Source organism: Oncorhynchus gorbuscha, linkage group LG18, assembly GCF_021184085.1.
Source record: "Oncorhynchus gorbuscha isolate QuinsamMale2020 ecotype Even-year linkage group LG18, OgorEven_v1.0, whole genome shotgun sequence".
In the NCBI taxonomy this organism is placed as follows: Eukaryota; Metazoa; Chordata; class Actinopteri; order Salmoniformes; family Salmonidae; genus Oncorhynchus; species Oncorhynchus gorbuscha.
In genome coordinates this window covers 42,725,592-42,749,965 of record NC_060190.1, presented here as the reverse complement: position 1 = coordinate 42,749,965, position 24,374 = coordinate 42,725,592, and the positions used below count along the sequence as shown (strand labels likewise).

General features: G+C 43.6%; 1 protein-coding gene across 1 annotated transcript in view; it reads right to left on the bottom strand.

Annotated features, from left to right (window-relative positions):
- Window positions 1-24,374, bottom strand: part of LOC124003696 (growth/differentiation factor 11-like) — a 53,754-nt gene that overhangs the window by 6,862 nt on the left and 22,518 nt on the right. The window contains 2 exon segments of the mRNA XM_046312227.1: window positions 2,540-2,562; window positions 2,565-2,912. Of these exon segments, the coding sequence (XP_046168183.1) occupies window positions 2,540-2,562; window positions 2,565-2,912 (371 nt within the window).

Below are 24,374 nucleotides of genomic sequence, written 5' to 3'. Positions count from 1 at the left end.
ATTACACACACCTGCCTTCCCCACGTCACGAGTCAGTGATTATTGGACTCACCTGGACTCAATCACCTGTTTATTACCTCCCCTATATTTGTCATTTCCCCATCTCCGGCGTCCCACCTAGGCGTGCCTGACGGGCCTGCCGAGGCACGGGCGCTGGACAAACCGGCTGGGCGTAAACTCCCGACGAACCGACAGGCATGGGAGTCTGGCGAGCCGGCTGAGGCATAGGAGCCCGACGATCCGGCTGGGATGTGAAAGCCTGTCGATCCCGCTGAGGCGTGGGAGCTCGATGATCCGGCGGAGGCGTAGCAGCCTGACAAGCCGGCTGGGTGTAAAAAACAGACGATCCTGCTGAGGCCCGACGTGGGATGGGCGCCTTCTGAGCAACCGGGCAAGAACCTCTCGAGCCAGCTAGGGCGTGACAGCCAGAAGAGCTGGCTTAGGCACCCCAGGTTCCATCAATAGCGGCCCCCGGACCCGACGTCACCACCAACCGGAACGCCAGCTCTCCCCGATGCTTCGTATGATGTGTGCTGCATTCTGTAATGACCGACGCTGGAGTCGAGAAACTTAATTTCGAGTCTCAATGCAAAGGGGCTGAATGCTTATGTAAATAAGGTATTTCAGTTTTTTATTTGTAATAAATTTGCAAACATTTCTAAAACACCTTTTTTACTTTGTCATTATGTGGTATTGTGTGAAGATTGCGGAGGATTTTTGTATTAATTGAATCCATTTTAGAATAAGGCTGTAATGTAACAAAATGTGGAAAAAGTCAAGGGGTCTGAATACTTTCCGAAGGCTCTGTACCTTTGCTTTTTGGGGTACAGGAACAATGGTGGACATCTTGAACCAAGTGGGGACAACAGACTGGGATAGGGAGAGATTAAGTATGTCCGTAAACATTTCACCCAGCTGGTCTGCACATGCTCTGAAGATGCGGGATGTCATCATAAATGTCTTACTCACGTCGGCCACAGAGAACATAATCTGATTACGTTACTGAGTTTGGGTAATCCGAAAGTTAGGTTACTGAGTATGATTTTGGACATGTAACTAGTAAATGTAACGGATTACATTTAAAAAGTGGCCTACCCAACCCTGGGTTTAAAGACACATAATACTGAGGGGAGGATGTCAGTCGTATCAGTTGATGCAAAGCTGACCTCTGTTAACATAAATTGAATGGCCAACATTCTATACGCTTAGCTTGATCTATGATCTCTGGAGTCATCCACAGGTTACCATAACCTTGACCCTCGGGCATGCGAGAGCAGCGAATATTTTACTCCAGCATGTTTATTTTACAAAGCCCTCATATCTCCACAGAAATCCCAATTTAGACTTGAGTAGTTTTTTGTGATGCTTTCCACAGAATAAATAAGCTGAGTCCAGAAGGGTCAACCCACATCAGCTTGCGCTTTAGGGCTTTTGTTGCTATGGGGGAAAGCAAAAAAATATAGGTTCAGAGGGGAGTTTGCCTCTTTCTTTACTTTTTGTGTTTTGTTTTATTTTTGTACACAGGCCTCTGTCTTTCTTCTTCTCCTTAAGAAAAACAGAGCTTGCTGCTGTGCAAGGATTCATTGGCTGAGAGGCCAGAGTCAACCCCTGGGCCATGCTTTGAAGAGCTGAACCAAATTAAATTACTAGTGGGTTACCATTTCGTGATGCTTAATGGGGAAGAAACTTGACTTACTGTATGTAGTAATTTGGGTTTGAGATTGGCTAGCTGGGGCCCAACCAAATCTCGCTTAGGGCCCCCAAAAAGGCTAGAGCCGGCCCTGCCAATGGCTCTCAAGTGATCTTTCGTTGATTCTTCTTCTTCCTATCTCGCTGCCTATTTCTCAAACTTATTGGAGGAGAAGTTCCAAGGTCCCTCCCTTTAGACCTTCTTTTCCAATGCATTTTGAGAAAGAGGCATGAGGAGAGGATGCCAGGGATCGAGGAGAGATTCCTTTACATTGGGTGTTTCTCATTTTTTGGGAAAAAGACCATCCTCTCCTCCGAAACCCGGAAACAAATAAGTGGTCCAGTAGTCGAGGAGTGTCAATTCATTAGTAGGCAAACGGAAGAGTCCTCCCCTCCTCGATAACCACCTTTCATCGATGATACTCATGTGTATCCTACCATGGAAGAGTTTTGAAATCTGCCACACCCCCTTGATAAAGGTTTATAACATCAGCCCTTGTTTTGTCAGAGGAGAAAAACATGCACGTTTAAAAACAATATGCTGCGTATTGTTGTATCTATAAAATGTCTTGCACAACTGAATTTGTTTTTAACACTTTACACATTTATCTGGGGATCCACCCCGAAAAACATAATTAGTCTAATGACGCGTGAGTGGAGAAGGACGTCTCAATTCAAGTAAGCGCATTGACATTCACGTTCACTCTCCTCGCCGACCCACCTCGATTAACTTTGACCTTGTTCAAAAGGAGGCTAGAGAGGATGCAGGAGGTGAGCAAATCTCATTTATAAAAGGCCAAAGTGTCATTGTGTCAGTGGGTAAGGCTGCGACAGGTCTGAGGGTCCTTACCAGCCCTTCCTCCCCGGTCTTAGCGAGGTCACTGCTAGGTCGTTGCCGCTCTCATCGAAGGCGTTGATGTCGATCCCCCAGTTGGTGTGCGGCTGCTTGAACCAGTTCTGCAGCACGTTTTTGAAGTCGATGCTCTGCCAGTGGCCCACGCGGGAGTTGAGCTCGATCTTCAGCGAGCGGATCCGGATGTGGCGGCTGCCCTGCTCCGTGACGGGCTTCAGCCTGAGGATCTGCAGGTAGATGGTGGAGGTCTGCTGTAGCGGCCGTAGGTACACCCACAGCTGAGCCTTCAGAACCTTGGTGAACATGAGCTTGGGGCTGAACTTGAAGAAGCAGCAGCTAGGCTTGCCATCCACCTGCACCAAGGGCTCCGCTGTGGGACAGAGACAGAGAGGGTTTCCACATGAATACAGGTTTAATATCTGTAAATACAAGTAACTGCCAAAATAAGGGGAACACTTGAGTAAATAAGGGATACAAAGTATATTGAAAGCAGGTGCTTCCACACAGGTTTGGTTCCTGAGTTAATTAAGCAATTTACATTCCACCATGCTTAGTTAAATAAAGGTTAAATAAAAAAATTAATAGGGTCATGTATAAAAATGCTGGGTAGGCCATTATTTTGGCTATCATGGCTACAATCCCATAGGATGGCAATGCCCCCATCCACAGGGCACGAGTGGTCACTGAATGGTTTGATGAGCATGGAAACTATGTAAACCATATACCATGGCCTTCTCTGTCACCAGATCTCAACCCAATTGAACACTTATGGGAGATTATGGAGCATCACCCGAGACAGTGTTTTCCACCACCATCAAAAAAACACCAAATGATGGAATTTCTTGTGGAAGAATGGTGTCACATCCCTCCCATAGAGTTTCAGACACTACGGCATCTATGAAGCCGCTCTGGCTTGTGGTGGCCCAACTCCCTATTAATAAGACACTTTTGTTGGTGTTTCCTTTATTTTGGCAGTTACCTGTACATAGATATGCAGTTGAAGTCAAAAATGTACATACACTTAGGCTGGAGTCATTAAAACTAATTTTTCAACCACTCCACAAATTTCTTGTTAACAAACTATAGTTTTGGCAAGTCGGTTAGGACATCTACTTTGTGCATGACACAGGTAATCTTTTCAACAATTGTTTACAGACAGATTGTTTCACTTAGAATTCACTGTATCACAATTCCAGTGGGTCAGAAGTTTACATACACCTAAGTTGACTGTGCCTTTAAACAGCTTGGAAAATTCCCCAAAATGATGTCGTGGCTTTAGAGGCTTCTGATAGGCTAATTGACATAATTTGACTAAATTGGAGGTGTACCTGTGGATGTATTTCAAGGCCTACCTTCAAACACAGTGCCTCTTTGCTTGACACCATGGGAAAATGAAAAGAAATCAGCCAAGACCTCAGAAACAAATTTGTAGACCTCCACAAGTCTAGTTCATCCTTGGGAGCAATTTCCAAACGCCTAAAGATACCACGTTCATCTGTACAAACAATAGTACGCAAGTATAAACACCATGGGACCACGCAGCCTTCATACCGCTCAGGAAGGAGACGCGTTCTGTCTCCTAGAGATGAACGGACTTTGGTGCGAAAAGTGCAAATCAATCCCAACAGCAAAGGACCTTGTGATGATCCTGGAGGAAACAGGTACAAAAGTATCTATATCCACAGTAAAACAAGTCTTATATCGACATAACCTGAAAGGCCGCTCAGCAAGGAAGAAGCCACTGCTCCAAAACAGCCATAAAAAAAGCCAGACTACAGTTTGCAACTGTACATGGAGACAAAGATCGTACTTTTTGGAGAAATGTCCTCTGGTCTGATGAAACAAAAATAGAACTGTTTGGCCATAATGACCATTGTTATGTTTCGAGGAAAAAAGGAGGCGGCTTACAAGCCGAAGAACACCATCCCAACCATGAAGCACAGGGGTGGCAGCATCATGTTGTGGGGGTGCTTTGCTGCAGGAGGGACTGGTGTACTTCACAAAATAGATGGCATCATGAGGGGGAAATTATGTGCATATATTGAAACAACATCTCAAGACATCAGTCAGGAAGTTAAAGCTTGGTCGCAAATGGGACTTCTAAATGGACATTGACCCCAAAGAATACTTCCAAAGTTGAGGAAAAATGGCTTTAAAAAAAACAAGTTATTGGAGTGGCCATCACAATGCCCTGACCTCAATCCTATAGAAAATTTGTGGGCAGAACTGAAAAAAGCGTGTGTGAGCAAGGAGGCCTACAAACCTGACTCAGTTACACCAGCTCTGTCAGGAGGAATGGGCCAAAATTCACCCAACTTATTGTGGGAAGCTTGTGGAAGGCTACCCAAAACATTTGACCCAAGTTAAACAATTTAAAAGCAATGCTACCAAATACTAATTGAGTGTATGTAAGCTTCTGACCCACTGGGAATGTGATGAAATAAATAAAAGCTGAAATAAATAGTTCTCTCTACTATTATTCTGACATTTCACATTCTTAAAATAAAGTGGTGATCATAACTGACCTAAAACAGGGAATTTTTACTTTGATTAAATGTCAGGAATTGTGAAAAACTGAGTTTAAATGTATTTGGCTAAAGTGTATATAAACTTCCGACTTCAAGTGTACATACAAGTTCACAAACAAGGTGTCAGCATATAAATGAAGATCAATGACACTGGACTGGAGCATGGCTTTACAAATATCAGTTTAGCGTTGCATGTTGTCAATATCTTCTTTCATACTTTAAGATGGTTAAAAAGGTATTGTCTTTGAAAAAAATACTTCATAATGAAGATTTCAGATATCATGGTGGAGCACTGGAGCTATTATAATATTGCTTTATACTGGTACAATCCTTTCAGTTCTACACCGTGCCTGGGGGGAAGGGGTTTGGGTCGATTTGGAATTGAGCAACTGACTTATGTCACCCAATGCGAGCTTGCCGCTCTCCAAATCCAAGAGCAGCCATTGGTTTTCACCACTAAATAACTGACACAGCATGGAGATCCCGTCTAATGTGGGGATCAGGGGTCAAAACCAATCTCCACACAGCTGCCACCAAAATCACAGGCAGGAGGAGGGATGGGGAGTTAGATGGGTGTCTGAAGAGCCAGGAAAACAGCTAAGCAAGACTAGTCATCAAATGGTTAATAGATCCCTTGAGCAAGCTCATGATCGAACTGTCAGTTAAACCATCAAAATGATTTGCCGTTTTGGATCCATTTCTAGTCTAGATCCAGTTAACTAACATTAGTGGAGATTTGAATGGGCTCTGTAGAGCTAAACCGTATGTTATAGTCATTTGAGGAGAGTACATATTCTCTGTAACACCCAAATTAAAAGTTATGGTTACTGTTGCAGTCTCTGAAGTAAAAAAAAAAAATGCTGTCAAGATTTATTACCAGATAATCTAAATGACACCATACCAGGTAAAGTATTTTAAATAGAAGCACGCTGTTTTTAAAGGAGGCATGCTTATTTAAAAAATGCATGTATTTGGTTGATGCATTTATTACAATGCATTGAGGGGCCCCTTGCTAAATCCAGTACCAACATTTTATGGAAGAAATTATATACATACAATGCACCAAATATTATAAATGAGTTACATTCAACATTGACAGCAACCTAGTTTGGTCTTGAAGCAGACAGCCGAGAGTGTTAATGATCTAGAGACTCAGCTGAATAAAGGCTTGTGTTCCCTCTCATTGTTCTCTGCTGAGAAGTGTGTTGCTGCCTCATTTTAACATAAAGTGCAGGAACCTGTCAATCATTTCTAAATCTGAGGTTGCTCAGGCAACCTGCCAAGGCTTCCTGGGTCAAAAGGTCACTTTGGCACCTCGGCCTAGTTAAGAAATGGGGTCAGGGGTCAAAACCGTCAGCCTTTTACATCCTCTGGGTGCTGGGGAGTTGCAGTCCTTATAGCCAAATTGAGTTTGAAGGTCAAGGTCGAACCTATGGCGATGGTAATATATTTTTCGTCACAACAGTCCTTTCACCTATTCACACAGAGAGACCATTTAATATTTCAAAGGTATACAACTTATTCATCCACAATTCTTGTTGTGTTTTGGGCGGGGTTTAAGCAGCCAATGGTGAATTGTTTACTAGACTTCGACTGACTAGAAGAGAACACAGAACAATACCTTTTTTTTTTTTTTTACACTGAACAAATGTTGTAATTGATTTAGCAAGCATGCATAGAGGAATATGAATCCAATGTGGTAAAGACAGAATCATATCCATTAGAAGAGTTCAGAGGAACATTGAATAAGTGCCAAGCGAGAGACAGACGTGGTCCTTCAGCCTGTATTACAAGGGCCAGTCATTAGTGAGTGTAAATTATACAGTGTCTCACGGTGGACAAACAATATGTCAATGTTCCTTTTGGTGGGTTGCTTGGGTCGCAGCAATTAACGTGTTGTGTTGTTGTTGTTGTTGTTGTTGTTGTTGTGTTTGCTCATCATCACCAAACCGGGAATGAATGATTCTGCAGTTTTCTCCGGGTTTACTTGAGATTACTATTTGTTGTTGTTATTCTGATGCATAGTGAACGGTGAAACTTTACCTTTCCACACTGTACCTTTATCCAAACGAACAACTAACCAACAGCTGAAAGAAAAGACTCCCTTGAAGCAACCGGTTTGAGTTGCTTTGGCAATTCACTTTCTTCTATATGTCTTCTGCAATAAGCTGAGACAGCTAAAGTAGAGTTTTCTACGTAATCTGAGATGCAGGTTTTTCTTGGTCATGCTACATTTAGTGCCATATAATAGTAAGTTATTAAACACACATGCACAACATATGAGTTACATCATGCTAAACAATGAGAGCATTGATTGGTCAAATCAATTTGTGCCTTTATTGAGCTTGAATGGGAAAAAAATTAGGGAAGCTGCATACCTGCAGCCTAATTATGTCATATACCTTGGCAGAACTTTCCACCCATATTAAATGAGGGAGGCTTGTAAAGATCACTCAAAACCAATGAGATTTTAAGCCCCGGCTTGAAATAGCTTGATCCCTTTTGCCAGGAAATATTACTGATGAATAGAGTTAAGTATTTTTCTGCCAGTGGGGTCTAGTAACATTTATGTGTCTTCATTTCCTGTACCCATTTCTTTATAATGGAAAATCCCTCCCCAATCCCCCAGTCCACTTACCTCTTCATCCAAACCTGGTGCACAAGCTCAGGTTTTGCATACAGCACCACCTACCTGTGCAATGACAACCCCTCTCTCATCAGAGTCCCTGCTGCCTACCTCCTCTAAGAAACATAGCTGCTGGAAGATGTTTGGGAGTAGGGCTGCTGCGATTTGTCGCACTACAGACGGCTTTATCAGTCTGCTAATACAGGACTAGTAAAGGCCCAATGCAATGACAAGCCCTCTACTTTTGTGAATTGATCATTTTATTTTTATATTCAGATTTTTCAGGAGGTGCTGCAGCACCCTCAGCACCCCTATTTCCCGCGGCTATGCTCAGAAACACAATTCAACTGTTGACTGAGATATCAACCTTCACCTACTTCTGGCTTTTCTTACAAAGACAACCAAGAAGGACTCATACATGTGAGCAGTGTTTAAAATCAAATATTATTTGTCACATGCTTCGTAAACAACAGGTGTAGACTAACAGGAAATGCTTACAGGCCCTTCCCTTCAACGCAGAGAGAAAAATATAGAAATAAAAACAATAACAAAAGGAATAAATGCACAATGTGAAAAGATAACTGGGCTAAATACACGAGGTACCAGTACTGAGTCGATGTGCAGGAGTACGAGATAATGTTCAGTACCTTCAGAAGGTATTCATACCCCTTGACTTATTCTACATTTTGTTGTGTTACAGCCTGAATTCAAAATTGATTAAATATGTTTTTTTTCTCACCCATCTACACACAATTCCCCATAATGGCAGAGTGAAAACATGTTTGTAGATTTTTTTAACATTGATTGAAAATGAAATAAAGAAATATCTCATTTCAGAAGTATTCATAAGTAAGTATTCACACCCGAGTCAATACTTTGTAGGAGCACCTTTGGCAGTGATTACAGCTGTGAATATTTCTGGGTAAGTCGAGCTTTCCACACTTGGATTGTCCAACATTTGCACATTGTTCTTTTCAAAATGGGTTGCTGATCATTGCTAGATAACCATTTTCAGGTCATGCCATAGATTTTCAAGTAGATTTAAGTCAAAACTATAACTTGGCCACTCAGGAACATTCACTTTCTTCTTGGTAAGCCACTCCAGTATAGATTTGGTGTTTTAGGTTATTGTCCTGCTGAAAAGTGAATTAATCTCCCGGTGTCTGGTGGAAAGGTTTTCCACTAGGATTTTGCATGTGCTTAGCCTCATGCTGACGTTGAGGGAGAGGTTGTTGTCCTGGCACCACGCTGCCAGGACACTGACCTTCTCTCTATAGGTGGTCTCATCGTCGTCGGTGATACCACCATTGTGTCATCATGAAACTTAATGATGATGTTGGAGTTGTGCACAGCCACGCAGTCGTTGGTGAACAGGGAGTACAGGAGAGGACTAAGCACGCACCCCTGAGGGGCCCCCGTGTTGAGAGTTAATGTGGTGGATGTGTTGTTGTCTACCTTCATCACCTGGGGCGGCCCGTCAGAAAGTCCGGGATCCAGTTGCAGAGGGAGGTGTTCAGTCTCAGGGTCCTGAGCTTAGTGATGAGCTTAGAGGGCACTATGGTGTTGAACACTGAGCTGTAGTCAAGGAACAGCATTCTCACATATGTGGATCTGTTGGTGTAGTATGCGAATTGGAGGGGGTCCAGGGTGTCTGGGATGATGGTGTTGATGTGAGCCATGACCAGCCTTTCAAAGCATTTCATGGCTACAGATGTGAGCACTACGAGGTGATAGTCATTTAGACAGGTTACTTTGTCGTCCTAGGGCACAGGGACTGTGGTGGTCTGCTTGAAACATGTAGGTATTACAGAATGAGTCAGGGAGAGGGTGAAAATGTCAGTGAAGACACCCGCCAGCTGGTCAGCGCATGCTCTGAGTATGCGTCCTGTTAATCTGTTTGGCCCTCCGGTTAACTTGTTTAAAAGGTCCTACTCAAACATTGGCTACGGAGAATGATATCACACAGTTGCCTGAACTGCTGGTGCTCTCATGCATAGTTCAGTGTTGCTTGCCACGAAGCGAACATAGAAGACATTTAGCTTGTCTGGTAGGCTTGCGTCACTTGGCAGGTCGCATCTGGGTTTCCCTCTGTAATCCGTGATAGTTTGCAAGCCTTACCACATCCAACAAGTGTTAGAACTGGTATAGTAGGATTTTATTTTAGTCCTGTATTGACGCTTTGCCTGTTGGATGGCTCATCAGAGGTCGTAGTGGGATTCCTTAAAAGCGGCAGGTCTAGCATTAAGTTCAGTGCAGATGTTGCCTGTAATCCATGGCTTTTGGTTGGGATATGTACTGTACTTATGGTCACTGTGGGGACGATGTCGTCAATACTCTTTAATGAAGCCAGTGACTTATGTGGTAAACTCCTCAGTGTTATCGGATGAATCCCGGAAGACATTCCAGTCTGTGTTAGCGAATCAGTCATGTACCTTAGCATCTGCTTCAATGGACCAGTTCCATATTGAGCACTTCACTGGTACTTCCTTTTTGAGTTTTTCCTTGTAAGCAGGGATCAGGAGGATAGGAAGGAATATGCATTTCTGTGTGTGGAGTAAAGGTGATCTAGCGTTTTGTTGTCTCTAGTTGCACAGTTGACATGCTGGTAAACCAGAAGTGCATTTTGGAAGTGCATTTTCTTGTTTGCTTATGGCCCTATACAGCTCGTTGAGTGCAGTCATAGTGACAGCATCAGTTTGTTGTGGTAAATATATAGCTACGAAAAATATAGACGAAAACTCTCTTAGTAAATAGTATGGTCTGCAGCTTATCATGAGATATTCTAATTCAGGCGAGCAAAAACTTCCCTAACATTAGAGATTGCGCACCAGCTGCTGTTAACAAAGAGACACCCCTCCCTCTCTCAGCTTAGCCAAAACTGCCATTGGTCTTGACGATGCATGGAAAAGCCCGTAAGGTGTATATTATCCATGTTCTTGTTCAGCCACACTCTGAGAAACAGAGTATATTATAGTTCATCAGGTCCCGTTGATAGGATAGTCCTGAACGGAGCTCGTCCAGTATGTTCTCTAGTGATTGTACTTTTGCCAACAAAACAGAGAGCAATGGCGGTCTACATGCTCGCCAATGTAGTCTCATCATGACGCCACCTCGCTTGCCTCTCTTTTCCCACCGCTTCCTCTTTAGAGTCCCAGTGATCAGGGCCAGGTCCAGGGTAAGCATAACATCCAGAGCTTCCGACGAAATCTTCATCCAAATCGAGGTTAGTAACCGCTGTTAAGATGTCCAGAAGCTGTTTTCGGTCATAGGATCAGTGTACAAAATAGCAGATTTGGTCAGGAGCCCACAACACGGCGGCTATCCAATGCAGCGCCGTCATAGGACACATTCCTGTTTTGTTCTTCTCTCCTGTTTCCACTACGGCGGTGTAGAGTGCTGCTCTGCTTCATTACTGTAGCCGCTTATTTCCCTACGGTGTGATGGGAGCATATGTAGCACATGAATTTTAACTGCCAAGGCACAGCAGGTCTGCAGGTGGGACTACTGAACATCTGGCCCTCTCCCTGGGTACCTGTTTTCCAATGCTAGCTCGGGGCACTCTATGTGTTAATGTAAGGGGAGACTTATAAAGTATAAGGGTTTATTCACCAATTTCATCTGTCCATTCAAATACCTCCAAGGCCATTTCAAAGCATGCTATGTTTTAATGGTTGGCAGTAATACTACCAGGTGGTGCTGCATGGACGTGGCAAGAGATGAACGAATGTGAATGTGATGCAAAATACATTTTACACACAGAGAGAAGAGTGTAGGCTACATTACTCACACCATATGCTATGTTGCTATGTTGCACAACACATCAACACATTGCCGCATGAGCTGACCTCAGAGAGTGGCTTATGTCGTTTCCAAATCTCAAATTAAAATGATGGTGTCCCCAAACCAGACACAAAAAACTAGCCTGACATTAGATTGAAAGGTGGCAAACAGACAATCCCATTGCCTCGTTATGCAGACAGTTCACAATGGAGCCTTCTGCTTGGTCTGATAGGAGGCACATAGAGAATGTAGATTAAGTTGATGGAATATTTGATGGAGACACCACATCCAACCTGTCCAGTCCTATTTGTAGGAAGGCAATCTGGGCTGACAGACAGACAGGGTGGTTTGTGTACCCTGCTGTCTGTCAAAAGGCTAATCCTTAGAGGAAACCCTGTATAACTTCACCCAATCAACCCATGCAAACCATTCACTGGTTATAAGGGAAAAGTGCCAATAAGATCGGGTCAGAGACAAGCAAACAATTGTGGTTGCCATGGTTGTACATTCACTGAGAATCGATATGTTTATGATACATCTATTAGTAAACAATATAGTTGTTCCATGTTGCACTAAGACAGCAAGTTCAATTCAGTGCGCTTCCTGTTTCTTGGATTCCTAAAAATGTAATGATCATGGTTTGAACTTGCATTCAAACAACATTGGTGGTTTTGAAGTCCCCACGTGTGTGTGTGTGTGTGTGTGTGTGTGTGTGTGTGTGTGTGTGTGTGTGTGTGTGTGTGTGTGTGTGTGTGTGTGTGTGTGTGTGTGTGTGTGCATCCACACGTGCAGTAAAAAGGGAACATCGTGCCAATCAGGCTCAATAGATAGACTGCCAAAAAAAAAAGAGCGAAAAAATTCAGAAAACGGTAATCTATTGTGAATGTCCAAAACGATAGTGCATAATGGCATAAATCAAGATGGGGATTGCATTTGCATATATATCTGTATTTTCTTTTCTTAATGGGAAATGCAAATGTGCCATTTTGTGGCGAGTGCACATTTGGGAGCCCTGGCGTTAGATAAATGTGACTCTGGGGTATCCCCGCACACCTCGGCAAATTAATCATTGTGACACGTTCACGACCCTTCTAATAAGACAGAGGCCACAGTGCACCCCCTCAACCATCCCACCCCCACTCCCTCTTTGTCTCTCGTGCTGCCCCAAAGGGGAGGAGAAGAGAGTGGGGGAGGCAGGGGTAGAGGTGTGGAAGGGGGGGATGTGAAGTTAGACCCGTCATTCAGACCCCCTCCCCTGGGACAACGGCAGGCACAAGACTCCTATTAGGACTGAGCACAGGAGCCCCCCAGGAGCAACAAAAGACACCTCCTAATACTCCCTGTTCCAACCCAGCGAGCGCACACACATACACACACACATACACAGGGGCCCCAAACAGACTCTCTCCCCAAGACAGGGATAGGGGTCTCTTACAATAATAATAAAACCCTTCCACAGAAAAGAACTGAACCACAGAAATGCATGCAGAACTGTGGGAGAGGGAAATGGAGAAAGGGAGGGAGGGAGAAAGAGAGAGAGCGCAGTGAGCTGAAATAAGCCGGACAGCTGGACAGCAGGAAACGAGAAGGGTTTGGGGTGTGTTGTGCGTGTCCGTGCATGCATGCCTGTGTGTGTGCGTGCATGTGTGTGTTCTGATGGATTCTGACCGAGAAGCGATTCTGGAAAGCAACAGATTCTGCAAAGAATTTAAAGAAAATATTGCCAAATCATATAAACAACACAATGTCCATTCATTTCAACTAAAGTGCCTTCAGAAAGTATTCATAGCCCTTGACTTATTCCACATTTTGTGGCCTGAATTCAAAATGGATTAAATCTATTTTTTTCTCACCCATGTACACATAATACCCCCATATTTTTCCATATTTTTTCAATCCCCTAAATCGTTACATATTAGAATCACCTTTGGTAGCGATTACAGCTGCTAGTCTTTCTGCATAAGTTGCTAAGAGCTTTGCCCACCTGGATTGTACAGTATTTGCACATTATTCTTAAAAACATTATTCAAGCTCTGATTGTTGATCACCGCTAGACAGCCATTTTCAAGGGGGGTGGGGGTTCAACTAAGCTATATGAAATTGTTTTAGGAAGTTCATACAAAGGATCATTTTGCTATTTGATTTAGAATTTTAAGACCCTTTGAAGTATCAAAAGTATCAAAAAAATATTGTCCTTCGTGCTATTAGCCCATACAAACGCATTTAATAACAGATTCACGACATGGAACAACACATAGTACCTCCAAAGAATCTAAAGAAAGTTTGTCCTGAAGTGCCTGTCATATATCTGAGATAAACACTTGTTAAATATATATATATATATATATATTTTTAACATGAATTTAACCCCTTTGTTACTTAACAGTTTCCATATACTGTAAACTTTCATAACTTTTTTCAACTGGTACTGGTGGACCTTCAGGCGAATCCTGTGGGGACCGTGGGCATCCTAGAGTAAACAACCAACATGTACGTGTTCCTGTGAGTCTCACCTCTCCAAACTGTACATGTTCCTGTGAGTCTCACCTCTCCAAACCGTACGTGTTCCTGTGAGTCTCAACTCTCCAAACTGTACGTGTTCCTGTGAGTCTCAACTCTCCAAACCGTACGTGTTCCTGTGAGTCTCAACTCTCCAAACTGTACGTGTTCCTGTGAGTCTCAACTCTCCAAACCGTACGTGTTCCTGTGAGTCTCACCTTTCCAAACCGTACGTGTTCCTGTGAGTCTCACCTCTCCAAACTGTACGTGTTCCTGTGAGTCTCAACTCTCCAAACTGTACGTGTTCCTGTGAGTCTCAACTCTCCAAACTGTACGTATTCCTGTGAGTCTCACCTCTCCAAACTGTACATGTTCCTGTGAGTCTCACCTCTCCAAACTGTACATGTTCCTGTGAGTCTCAACTCTCCAAACTGTACGTGTTCCTGTGAGTCTCACCTCTCCAAACTGTACATGTTCCTGTGAGTCTCAACTCTCCAAACTGTACGTGTTCCTGTGAGTCTCAACTCTCCAAACTGTACGTGTTCCTGTGAGTCTCACCTCTCCAAACTGTATGTGTTCCTGTGAGTCTCACCTCTCCAAACTGTACATGTTCCTGTGAGTCTCACCTCTCCAAACTGTACATGTTCCTGTGAGTCTCACCTCTTTAAACTGTACGTGTTCCTGTGAGTCTCACCTCTCCAAACTGTACGTGTTCCTGTGAGTCTCACCTCTTTAAACTGTACGTGTTCCTGTGAGTCTCACCTCTCCAAACTGTACGTGTTCCTGTGAGTCTCACCTCTTTAAACTGTACGTGTTCCTGTGAGTCTCACCTCTCCAAACTGTACGTGTTCTTGTGAGTCTCACCTCTTTAAACTGTACGTGTTCCTGTGAGTCTCAACTCTCCAAACTGTACGTGTTCCTGTGAGTCTCACCTCTCCAAACTGTACGTGTTCCTGTGAGTCTCACCTCTCCAAACTGTACATGTTCCTGTGAGTCTCACCTCTTTAAACTGTACGTGTTCCTGTGAGTCTCACCTCTCCAAACTGTACGTGTTCTTGTGAGTCTCACCTCTTTAAACTGTACGTGTTCCTGTGAGTCTCACCTCTCCAAACTGTACGTGTTCCTGTGAGTCTCACCTCTTTAAACTGTACGTGTTCCTGTGAGTCTCACCTCTCCAAACTGTACGTGTTCCTGTGAGTCTCACCTCTCCAAACTGTACGTGTTCCTGTGAGTCTCACCTCTCCAAACTGTACGTGTTCCTGTGAGTCTCACCTCTTTAAACTATACGTGTTCCTGTGAGTCTCACCTCTCCAAACCGTACGTGTTCCTGTGAGTCTCACCTCTCCAAACCGTACGTGTTCCTGTGAGTCTCACCTCTCCAAACTGTACGTGTTCCTGTGAGTCTCACCTCTCCAAACTGTACGTGTTCCTGTGAGTCTCACCTCTCCAAACTGTACGTGTTCCTGTGAGTCTCACCTCTCCAAACTGTACGTGTTCCTGTGAGTCTCACCTCTTTAAACTGTACGTGTTCCTGTGAGTCTCACCTCTCCAAACTGTACATGTTCCTGTGGGTCTCACCTCTTTAAACTGTACGTGTTCCTATGAGTCTCACCTCTCCAAACTGTACGTGTTCTTGTGAGTCTCACCTCTTTAAACTGTACGTGTTCCTGTGAGTCTCACCTCTCCAAACTTTACGTGTTCCTGTGAGTCTCACCTCTTTAAACTGTACGTGTTCCTGTGAGTCTCACCTCTCCAAACTGTACGTGTTCCTGTGAGTCTCACCTCTCCAAACTGTACCTGTTCCTGTGAGTCTCACCTCTCCAAACTGTACGTGTTCCTGTGAGTCTCACCTCTTTAAACTGTACGTGTTCCTGTGAGTCTCACCTCTCCAAACTGTACGTGTTCCTGTGAGTCTCACCTCTCCACGAACACGCGTTCCTGTGAGTCTCACCTCTCCAAACTGTACGTGTTCCTGTGAGTCTCACCTCTCCAAACTGTACGTGTTCCTGTGAGTCTCACCTCTCCAAACTGTATGTGTTCCTGTGAGTCTCACCTCTCCAAACTGTATGTGTTCCTGTGAGTCTCACCTCTCCAAACTGTACGCGTTCTTGTGAGTCTCACCTCTCCAAACTGTTCAGACACGACAGACAGAATTTGGCAGATCAGTTGTACCGTCTTCAGATGAGTCCCAAGACACTTGTGGGGTCATAGAGCTAAACAGAGAACATTGTCGTGTTCGTGACAGTCTCATACAGTTGAAGTCGGAAGTTTACATACACTTAGGTTGTCATTAAAACTAGTTTTTCAACCACTCCACAAATTTCTTGTTTAACAAACTATAGTTTTGGCAGGTTGGTTAGGACAATTACTTTGTGCATGACACAAGTAACTTTTCCAAAAATTGTTTACAGACAGATTATTTCACTTAGAATTCACTGTATCACAATTCCAGTGGGTCAGAAGTTTACATATACTAAGTTGACTGTGCCTTTAAACAGCTTGGAAAATTCCCCAAAATTATGTAATGGCTTTAGAAGCTTCTGATAGGCTAATTGACATCATTTGAGTAAATTGGAGGTGTATCTGTGGATGTATTTCAAGGTCTACCTTCAAACTCAGTGCCTCTTTGCTTGACACCATGGGAAAATCAAAAGAAATCAGCCAAGACCTCAGAAGAACAATTGTAGACCTCCACAGGTCTGGTTCATCCTTGGGAGCAATTGCCAAACGCCTGAAGGTACCACGTTCATCTGTACAAACAATAGTAGGCAAGTATAAACACCATGGGAACACGTGGTCATACCGCTCAGGAAGGAGATGCGTTCTGTCTCCTAGAGATGAACGGACTTTGGTGCGAAAAGTGCAAATCAATCCCAGAACAACAGCAAAGGACCTTGTGAAGATGCTGGAGGAAACGGGTACAAAAGTATCTCTATCCACAGTAAAACGAGTCCCATATCGACATAACCTGAAAGGCCGCTCAGCAAGGAAGAAGCCACTGCTCCAAAACCGCCATAAAAAAAGCCAGACTACGGTTTGCAACTGCACATGGAGACAATGATCATACTTTTTGGAGAAATGTCCTCTGGTCTGATGAAACAAAAATAGAACTGTTTGGCCATAATGACCATTGCTATGTTCTGTATACTTCCGGTCCTTCTTTGGACACTGTGTTAACAACCCTCCAGGCAAGCTTCAATGCCATACAACTCTCCTTCCGTGGCCTCCAATTGCTCTTAAATACAAGTAAAACTAAATGCATGCTCTTCAACCGATCGCTACCTGCACCTACCCGCCTGTCCAACATCACTACTCTGGACGGCTCTGACTTAGAATACGTGGACAACTACAAATACTTAGGTGTCTGGTTAGACTGTAAACTCTCCTTCCAGACCCATATCAAACATCTCCAATCCAAAGTTAAATCTAGAATTGGCTTCCTATTTCGCAACAAAGCATCCTTCACTCATGCTGCCAAACATACCCTTGTAAAACTGACCATCCTACCAATCCTCGACTTTGGCGATGTCATTTACAAAATAGTCTCCAATACCCTACTCAACAAATTGGATGCAGTCTATCACAGTGCAATCCGTTTTATCACCAAAGCCCCATATACTACCCACCATTGCGACCTGTACGCTCTCGTTGGCTGGCCCTCGCTTCATACTCGTCGCCAAACCCACTGGCTCCATGTCATCTACAAGAACCTGCTAGGTAAAGTCCCCCCTTATCTCAGCTCGCTGGTCACCATAGCATCTCTCACCTGTAGCACACGCTCCAGCAGGTATACCTCTCTGGTCACCCCCAAAACCAATTCTTTCTTTGGCCGCCTCTCCTTCCAGTTCTCTGCTGCCAGTGACTGGAACGAACTGCAAAAATCTCTGAAACTGGAAACACTTATCTCCCTCACTAGCTTTAAGCACCAACTGTCAGAGCATCTTACAGATTACTGCACCTGTACATAGCCCACCTATAATTTAGCCCAAACAACTACCTCTTTCCCAACTGTATTTAATTTATTTATTTATTTTGCTCCTTTGCACCCCATTATTTTTATTTCTACTTTGCACATTCTTCCATTGCAAAACTACCATTCCAGTGTTTTACTTGCTATATTGTATTTACTTTGCCACCATGGCCTTTTTTGCCTTTACCTCCCTTCTCACCTGATTTGCTCACATTGTATATAGACTTGTTTATACTGTATTATTGACTGTATGCTTGTTTTACTCCATGTGTAACACTGTGTCGTTGTATCTGTCGAACTGCTTTGCTTTATCTTGGCCAGGTCGCAATTGTAAATGAGAACTTGTTCTCAACTTGCTTACCTGGTTAAATAAAGGTGAAATAAAAAATAAAAATGTTTGGAGGAAAAAGGGGGAGGCTTACAAGCCGAAGAACACCATCCCAACCGTGAAGCACGGGGATGGCAGCATCATGTTGTGGGGGTGCTTTGCTGCAGGAGGGACTGGTGCACTTCACAAAATAGATGGCATCATGAGGGGGAATATTATGTGGATATATTGAAGCAACATCTCAAGACATCAGTCAGGAAATTAAAGCTTGGTCGCAAATGGGTCTTCCAAATGGACAATGAACCCAAGGATACTTCCAAAGTTGTGGCAAAATAACTTAAGGACAACAAAGTCAAGGTATTGGAGTGGCCATCACAATGCCTTGACCTCAATCCTATAGAAAATTTGTGGGCCGAACTGATAAAGTGTGTGCGAGCAAGGAGGCCTACAAACCTGACCAAGTTACACCAATTCTGTCAGGAGGAATGGGCCAAAATTCACCCAACTTATTGTGGGAAGCTTGTGGAAACGTTTGACCCAAGTTAAATCATTTAAAGGCAATGCTACCAAATACTAATTGAGTGTATGTAAATGTTTGACCCACTGGGAATCTGATGATAGAAATAAAAACTGAAATAAATATTTCTCTCTACTGTTATTCTGACATTTCACATTCTTACAATAAAGTGGTGATCCTAACTGACATAAGACAGGGATTTTTTTACTGGAATTAAATGTCAGGAATTGTGAAAAACTGAGTTCAAATGTATTTGGCTAAGGTGTATGTAAACTTCTGATTTTAACTGTATTTCCATGGAGGGGTTAGGAGGCCAAACCGTTCAGACGCCACGGACAATTTGTCATGGACGCTATGTCACCATTCACCGCAGATGTGAAAGTGCAACGTACGCGGATGCGGTGAATTGAGATGCATCCAATGCAAGAAAACAGACATCTCTGGCTTAAACAAACACATTTGTATGGTGATTTTTTTATTATGCTAATTATATTTCCGCTGGGTTTGGCCTTGTGTTTTAGGTTATTGTCCTGCTGGAAGGTGATTTTGTCTACCAGTGTTTGTTGGAAAGCAGACTGAACCCGGATTTCCTCTAGGATTTTACCATTGCTAAGCTCTATTCTGTTTCTTTTTATCATAAAAAACTTCACAGTCCTTGCCGATGACAAACATACCCATAACATGATGCATCCACCACCACAAATATGAAGAGTGGTACTCAGTGATGTGTTGTGTTTGAATTGCGGCAAACATAAGACATTGTATTCAGGACATAAAGTTAATTTCTTTGCCACATTTTGCAGAATTACTTTAGTTTCTTATTGCAAACAGGATGCATGTTCTGTACAGGCTTCCTTCTTTTCACTCTGTCATTTAGGTTAGTATTGTGGATTAACTACAATGTTGTTGATCCATCCTTAGTTTTCTCCTATGAGAGCCATTAAACTCTCTAGTTGTTTTAAAGTTACCATTGGCCTCAATTCCCGAGTGGTTTCCTTCCACTCCAACAACTAGTGATGAGCAATTAGTGCTTTTTGAGGTCAGTTCGGTTTTGGTTTGATGATTAAAAAGGAATCACGGTTTTGATTTTAGTTTTGATTATTATTTGGACATTAAATGCACGATGCATTATGTGGGTTGAATGATGTGACAACACTGAATAAAGCAATTAATAAAAGTCCCATGATGGTTGTGCTTGCCATTTCTGCTTATCACTTACAGTGAGGGAAAAAAGCATTTGATCCCCTGCTGGTTTTGTACGTTTTCCCACTGACAAAGAAATGATCAGTCTATAATTGTAATGGTAGGTTTATTTGAACAGTGAGACAGAATAACAACAAAAAAATACAGAAAAACACATGTCAAAAATGTTATAAATTGATTTGCATTTTAATGAGGGAAATAAGTATTTGACCCCCTCTCAATCAGAAAGATTTCTGGCTCCCAGGTGTCTTTTATACAGGTAACGAGCTGAGAATAGGAGCACACACTTAAAGGGAGTGCCCCTAATCTCAGTTTGTTACCTGTATAAAATACACCTGTCCACAGAAGCAATCAGTCAATCAGATTCCAAACTCTCCACCATGGCCAAGACCAAAGAGCTCTCCAAGGATGTCAGGGACAAGACTGTAGACCTACACAAGGCTGGAATGAGCTACAAGACCATCGCCAAGCAGCTTGGTGAGAAGGTGACAACAGTTGAGGTGATTATTCGCAAATGGAAGAAACACAAATTAACTGTCAATCTCCATCGGCCTGGGGCTCCATGCAAGATCTCACCTCATGGAGTTGCAATGATCATGAGAACGGTGAGGAATCAGCCCAGAACTACATGGGAGGTTCTTGTCAATGATCTCAATGCAGCTGGGACCATAGTCACCAAGAAAACAATTGGTAACACACTATGCCGTGAAGGACTGAAATCCTGCAGCGCCCGCAAGGTCCCTCTGCTCAAGAAAGCACATATACATGCCTGTCTAAAGTTTGCCAATGAACATCTGAACGATTACGAAGACAACTGGGTGAAAGTGTTGTGGTCAGATGAGACCAAAATGGAGCTTCTTGGCATCATCTCAACTCGCCGTGTTTGGAGGAGGAGGAATGCTGCCTATGACCCCAAGAACACCATCTCCACCGTCAAGCATGGAGGTGGAAACATTATGCTTTGGGCGTGTTTTTCTGCTAAGGGGACAGGACAACTTCACCGCATCGAAGGGACAATGGACAGGGCCATGTACCATCAAATCTTGGGTGAGAACCTTCCCTCAGCCAGGGCATTGAAAATGGGTCGTGGATGGGTATTCCAGCATGACAGTGACCCAAAACACACGGCCAAGGCAACAAAGGAGTGGCTCAAGAAGAAGCACATTAAGGTCCTGGAGTGGCCTAGCCAGTCTCCAGACCGTAATCCCATAGAAAATCTGTGGAGGGAGCTGAAGGTTCGAGTTGCCAAACGTCAGCCTCAAAACCTTAATGACTTGGAGAAGATCTGCAAAGAGGAGTGGGACAAAATCCCTCCTGAGATGTGTGCAAACCTGGTGGCCAACTACAAGAAACGTCTGACCTCTGTGATTGCCATCAAGGGTTTTGCCACCAAGTACTAAGTCATGTTTTGCAGAGGGGTCAAATACTTATTTCCCTCATTAAATTGCAAATCAATTTATGAAATGTTTGACATGCGTTTTTCTGGATATTTTTGTTGTTATTCTGTCTCTCACTGTTCAAATAAACCTACCATTAAAATTATAGACTGATCATTTCTTTGTCAGTGGGAAAACATACAAAATCAGCAAGGGATCAAATACTTTTTTCCCTCACTGTATTCACCATAATTTATTTACATTATTTTAATAAAATATTTGTTTTATTTTACGACTTTATTATTTAATTCTAAGTCATTATCTCATCTCTATGGGCGGAGACGGCGCAGAGGTCAGAGGTCAGAGGGACCCACAAAGGGAAAGATGTTTTGATAGGCTGTTTTGGTAGGCCGTCATCATTCTTAACTGACTTGTCACTTGTTCTTAACTGACTTGCCTAGTTAAATAAAGGTTCATATATTAAAAATAATAATAATAATTTAAATGATGCACTCCCTCCATTCCCCTGTCTTTGGGTGATGATGTGAGGTTGGGCTCTCTGTTTTCCCTCACTGTGCTATTGAGGCAGCCCTGAAGCACATTCAAAGCCCAAGGCTCAAAGCCCAGGGCTCAAAGCTCAAGGTTCAAAGCCCAAGGATAAAAGTTCAAGGATAAACGTTCAAGGCTCAAAGCCTTGGCCAAGGATTTTCACTGTGGACAAAATCACTGTGACCAGGCCTTGTCAGCCAGAGCGTGTTCCCCATTCTCCTGTCCTTTAGAACTGAGTCCCTGTCCTTTAGAACCGTTTTCTGTCAATACTATTCACTTGACAATGTCCATACAATGTGGAAGTATCTGTTATCCCATTCCGAATCAGTCACAGCTCTTTTTCTTCCACCAGCACTGTACATTAAAATAATCCAACTTGGCTCCGGGCCTAAATAACATTTGGACGTTTGGACAATGTGCTGCTTCCATATAATTAACTTCCGAGGTTGATCTCGGCTCTCGGCATGCTGAATCGGAAATGCATGCAGCCATAGGCGATGGATGAATACAGTAAGGAGCCACTCTCAGGGCCACTTAGAAGGGCTAAAATAAAATGTTCATGCAGATAGTCATCAGCTGTGGCAGTGGCGATCCACTCAATCCGCACCATCCAAACCTCTTTCAGGCACCTCAAAATCCTGGTGTGATCCGGCATTGTATCCATGCTGCATTTCCTCTGATCAGAGATGCCTTCATTTAGGATTAATGGGCTCCGCCATAAACGTCTCCGCAGCACCGCCTCCACAGCCCGACTCACCCGTCAGTAATAATGCCCTCAATGATCTCCATTTTATATTTTCTCTCCTCTCCTCCTCTGCCCTCCTCTCCTTTCTTCCGGTCTGTTCCTCCTCTACACAGTGCTTAATTACTGGTGGGAAGTAATTATTTCCTTTTTTAGTGAGACGTAACATCTGTTTCAGGTCTTTTTAAGTGTACCTATAAAAGCCCCTCTATGATTTTGTCCCTTAAGGATAGGACTGGGCTGCTTGTTGCTCCCTGTGGAACCCCCTCCCCAACACTCCCCCATGCAACCTTCCACCACTCTGCATGCCCACGCACTATGGGCCACATACAGCGCAGCAATCTGGATGCTACAGTAGTGCCCTGAATCCCCTTAACAGGCACTGAGCAGCATACCAGCTTACTAGTGGGTACACACACACACCACAGGAGGAAGTGATGCAGTTACTGGTCTGATGATGGTCATCGTAATGTCTTAATTCTCCCAAGTTTTCCACAGTTTTCCACACCGGGACTGGTTGATGTGGTGGGTACATGGGGAGAGCGTGGGAATACGGAACGAAAGGTGGAAGGTGTGAGATTCCTGAAAACGCTGGTGAAATTTTCGCCCCCAGTATTAATAGGTTTTGGTCCTTGGAAATTCTATTAGCCATAAAATGTACAGTGTGTTCTTCTATTTCAACAATAGAACAGTAATGACCCAGGGTCCAAACAAGTCATCACCAAAGTTGATCTTTCCCTTCAGAGGCTTTCTCAGTGGACGGGAGTGACTGAAAAGGGACAGGAACAGGTGTCACCATTAAACATAGCCTTCCATGGAATGAATAAATATATAAAAACCTCACATAGTCATTGACTTCCCACACACACTGGCCAGTGAGCTGAAGACAGTCCGGCTTCTGCTGGCCTGTCCTTTTAGCGCTCTCCCTCTTAATGTTTATGGTTCCTGCACCTTCAGGAAATGACCCTTTTATAGGGTCAACACTATAAAAGACTTGTGGTTTTTTGGTGGGAGTGGTGTGTGTGTGTGTGTGTGTGTGTGTGTGTGTGTGTGTGTGTGTGTGTGTGTGTGTGTGTGTGTGTGTGTGTGTGTGTGTGTGTGTGTGTGTGTGTGTGTGTGTGTGTGTGTGTGTGTGTGTGTGTGTGTGTGTGTGTGTGTGTGTTTGCGTGTGTGTGCGTGCGTGTGTGCGTGCGTGTATGTGTTTGCGTGCGTGCGTGCGTGCGTGCGTTCGCATGCGTGCATGCTTGTATGGGAGTGGGGGTAATGCTGTGTAAGCTGGTTCTCCTTTGCTGCCGAAGAAAGAGACCCAATGAGGTTAATTGGCTCCTCATCCAATATATCACATAGCTGTGAACTCTGTGACCCTTTTTGTCAACAGGGAGACTTTTGTCCACTGTGTGTGTGTGTGTGTGTGTGTGTGTGTGTGTGTGTGTGTGTGTGTGTGTGTGTGTGTGTGTGTGTGTGTGTGTGTGTGTGTGTGTGTGTGTGTGTGTGTGTGTGTGTGTGTGTGTGTGTGTGTGTGTGTGTGTGTGTGTGTGTGTGTGAGTGTGTGTGTATTTTCTTATGTTTCTCAATTGTTAATTGACAAAAATCGAAAAATAACAAAACTAATATGGTAATCCAAGTGTCAAATCATTGCAATGCTGCAGCTATATTTGCAAAGATTCCCTGTCAATACGCTCTGATGAAACTGTTGTGTCTTGGTACCGAGGAT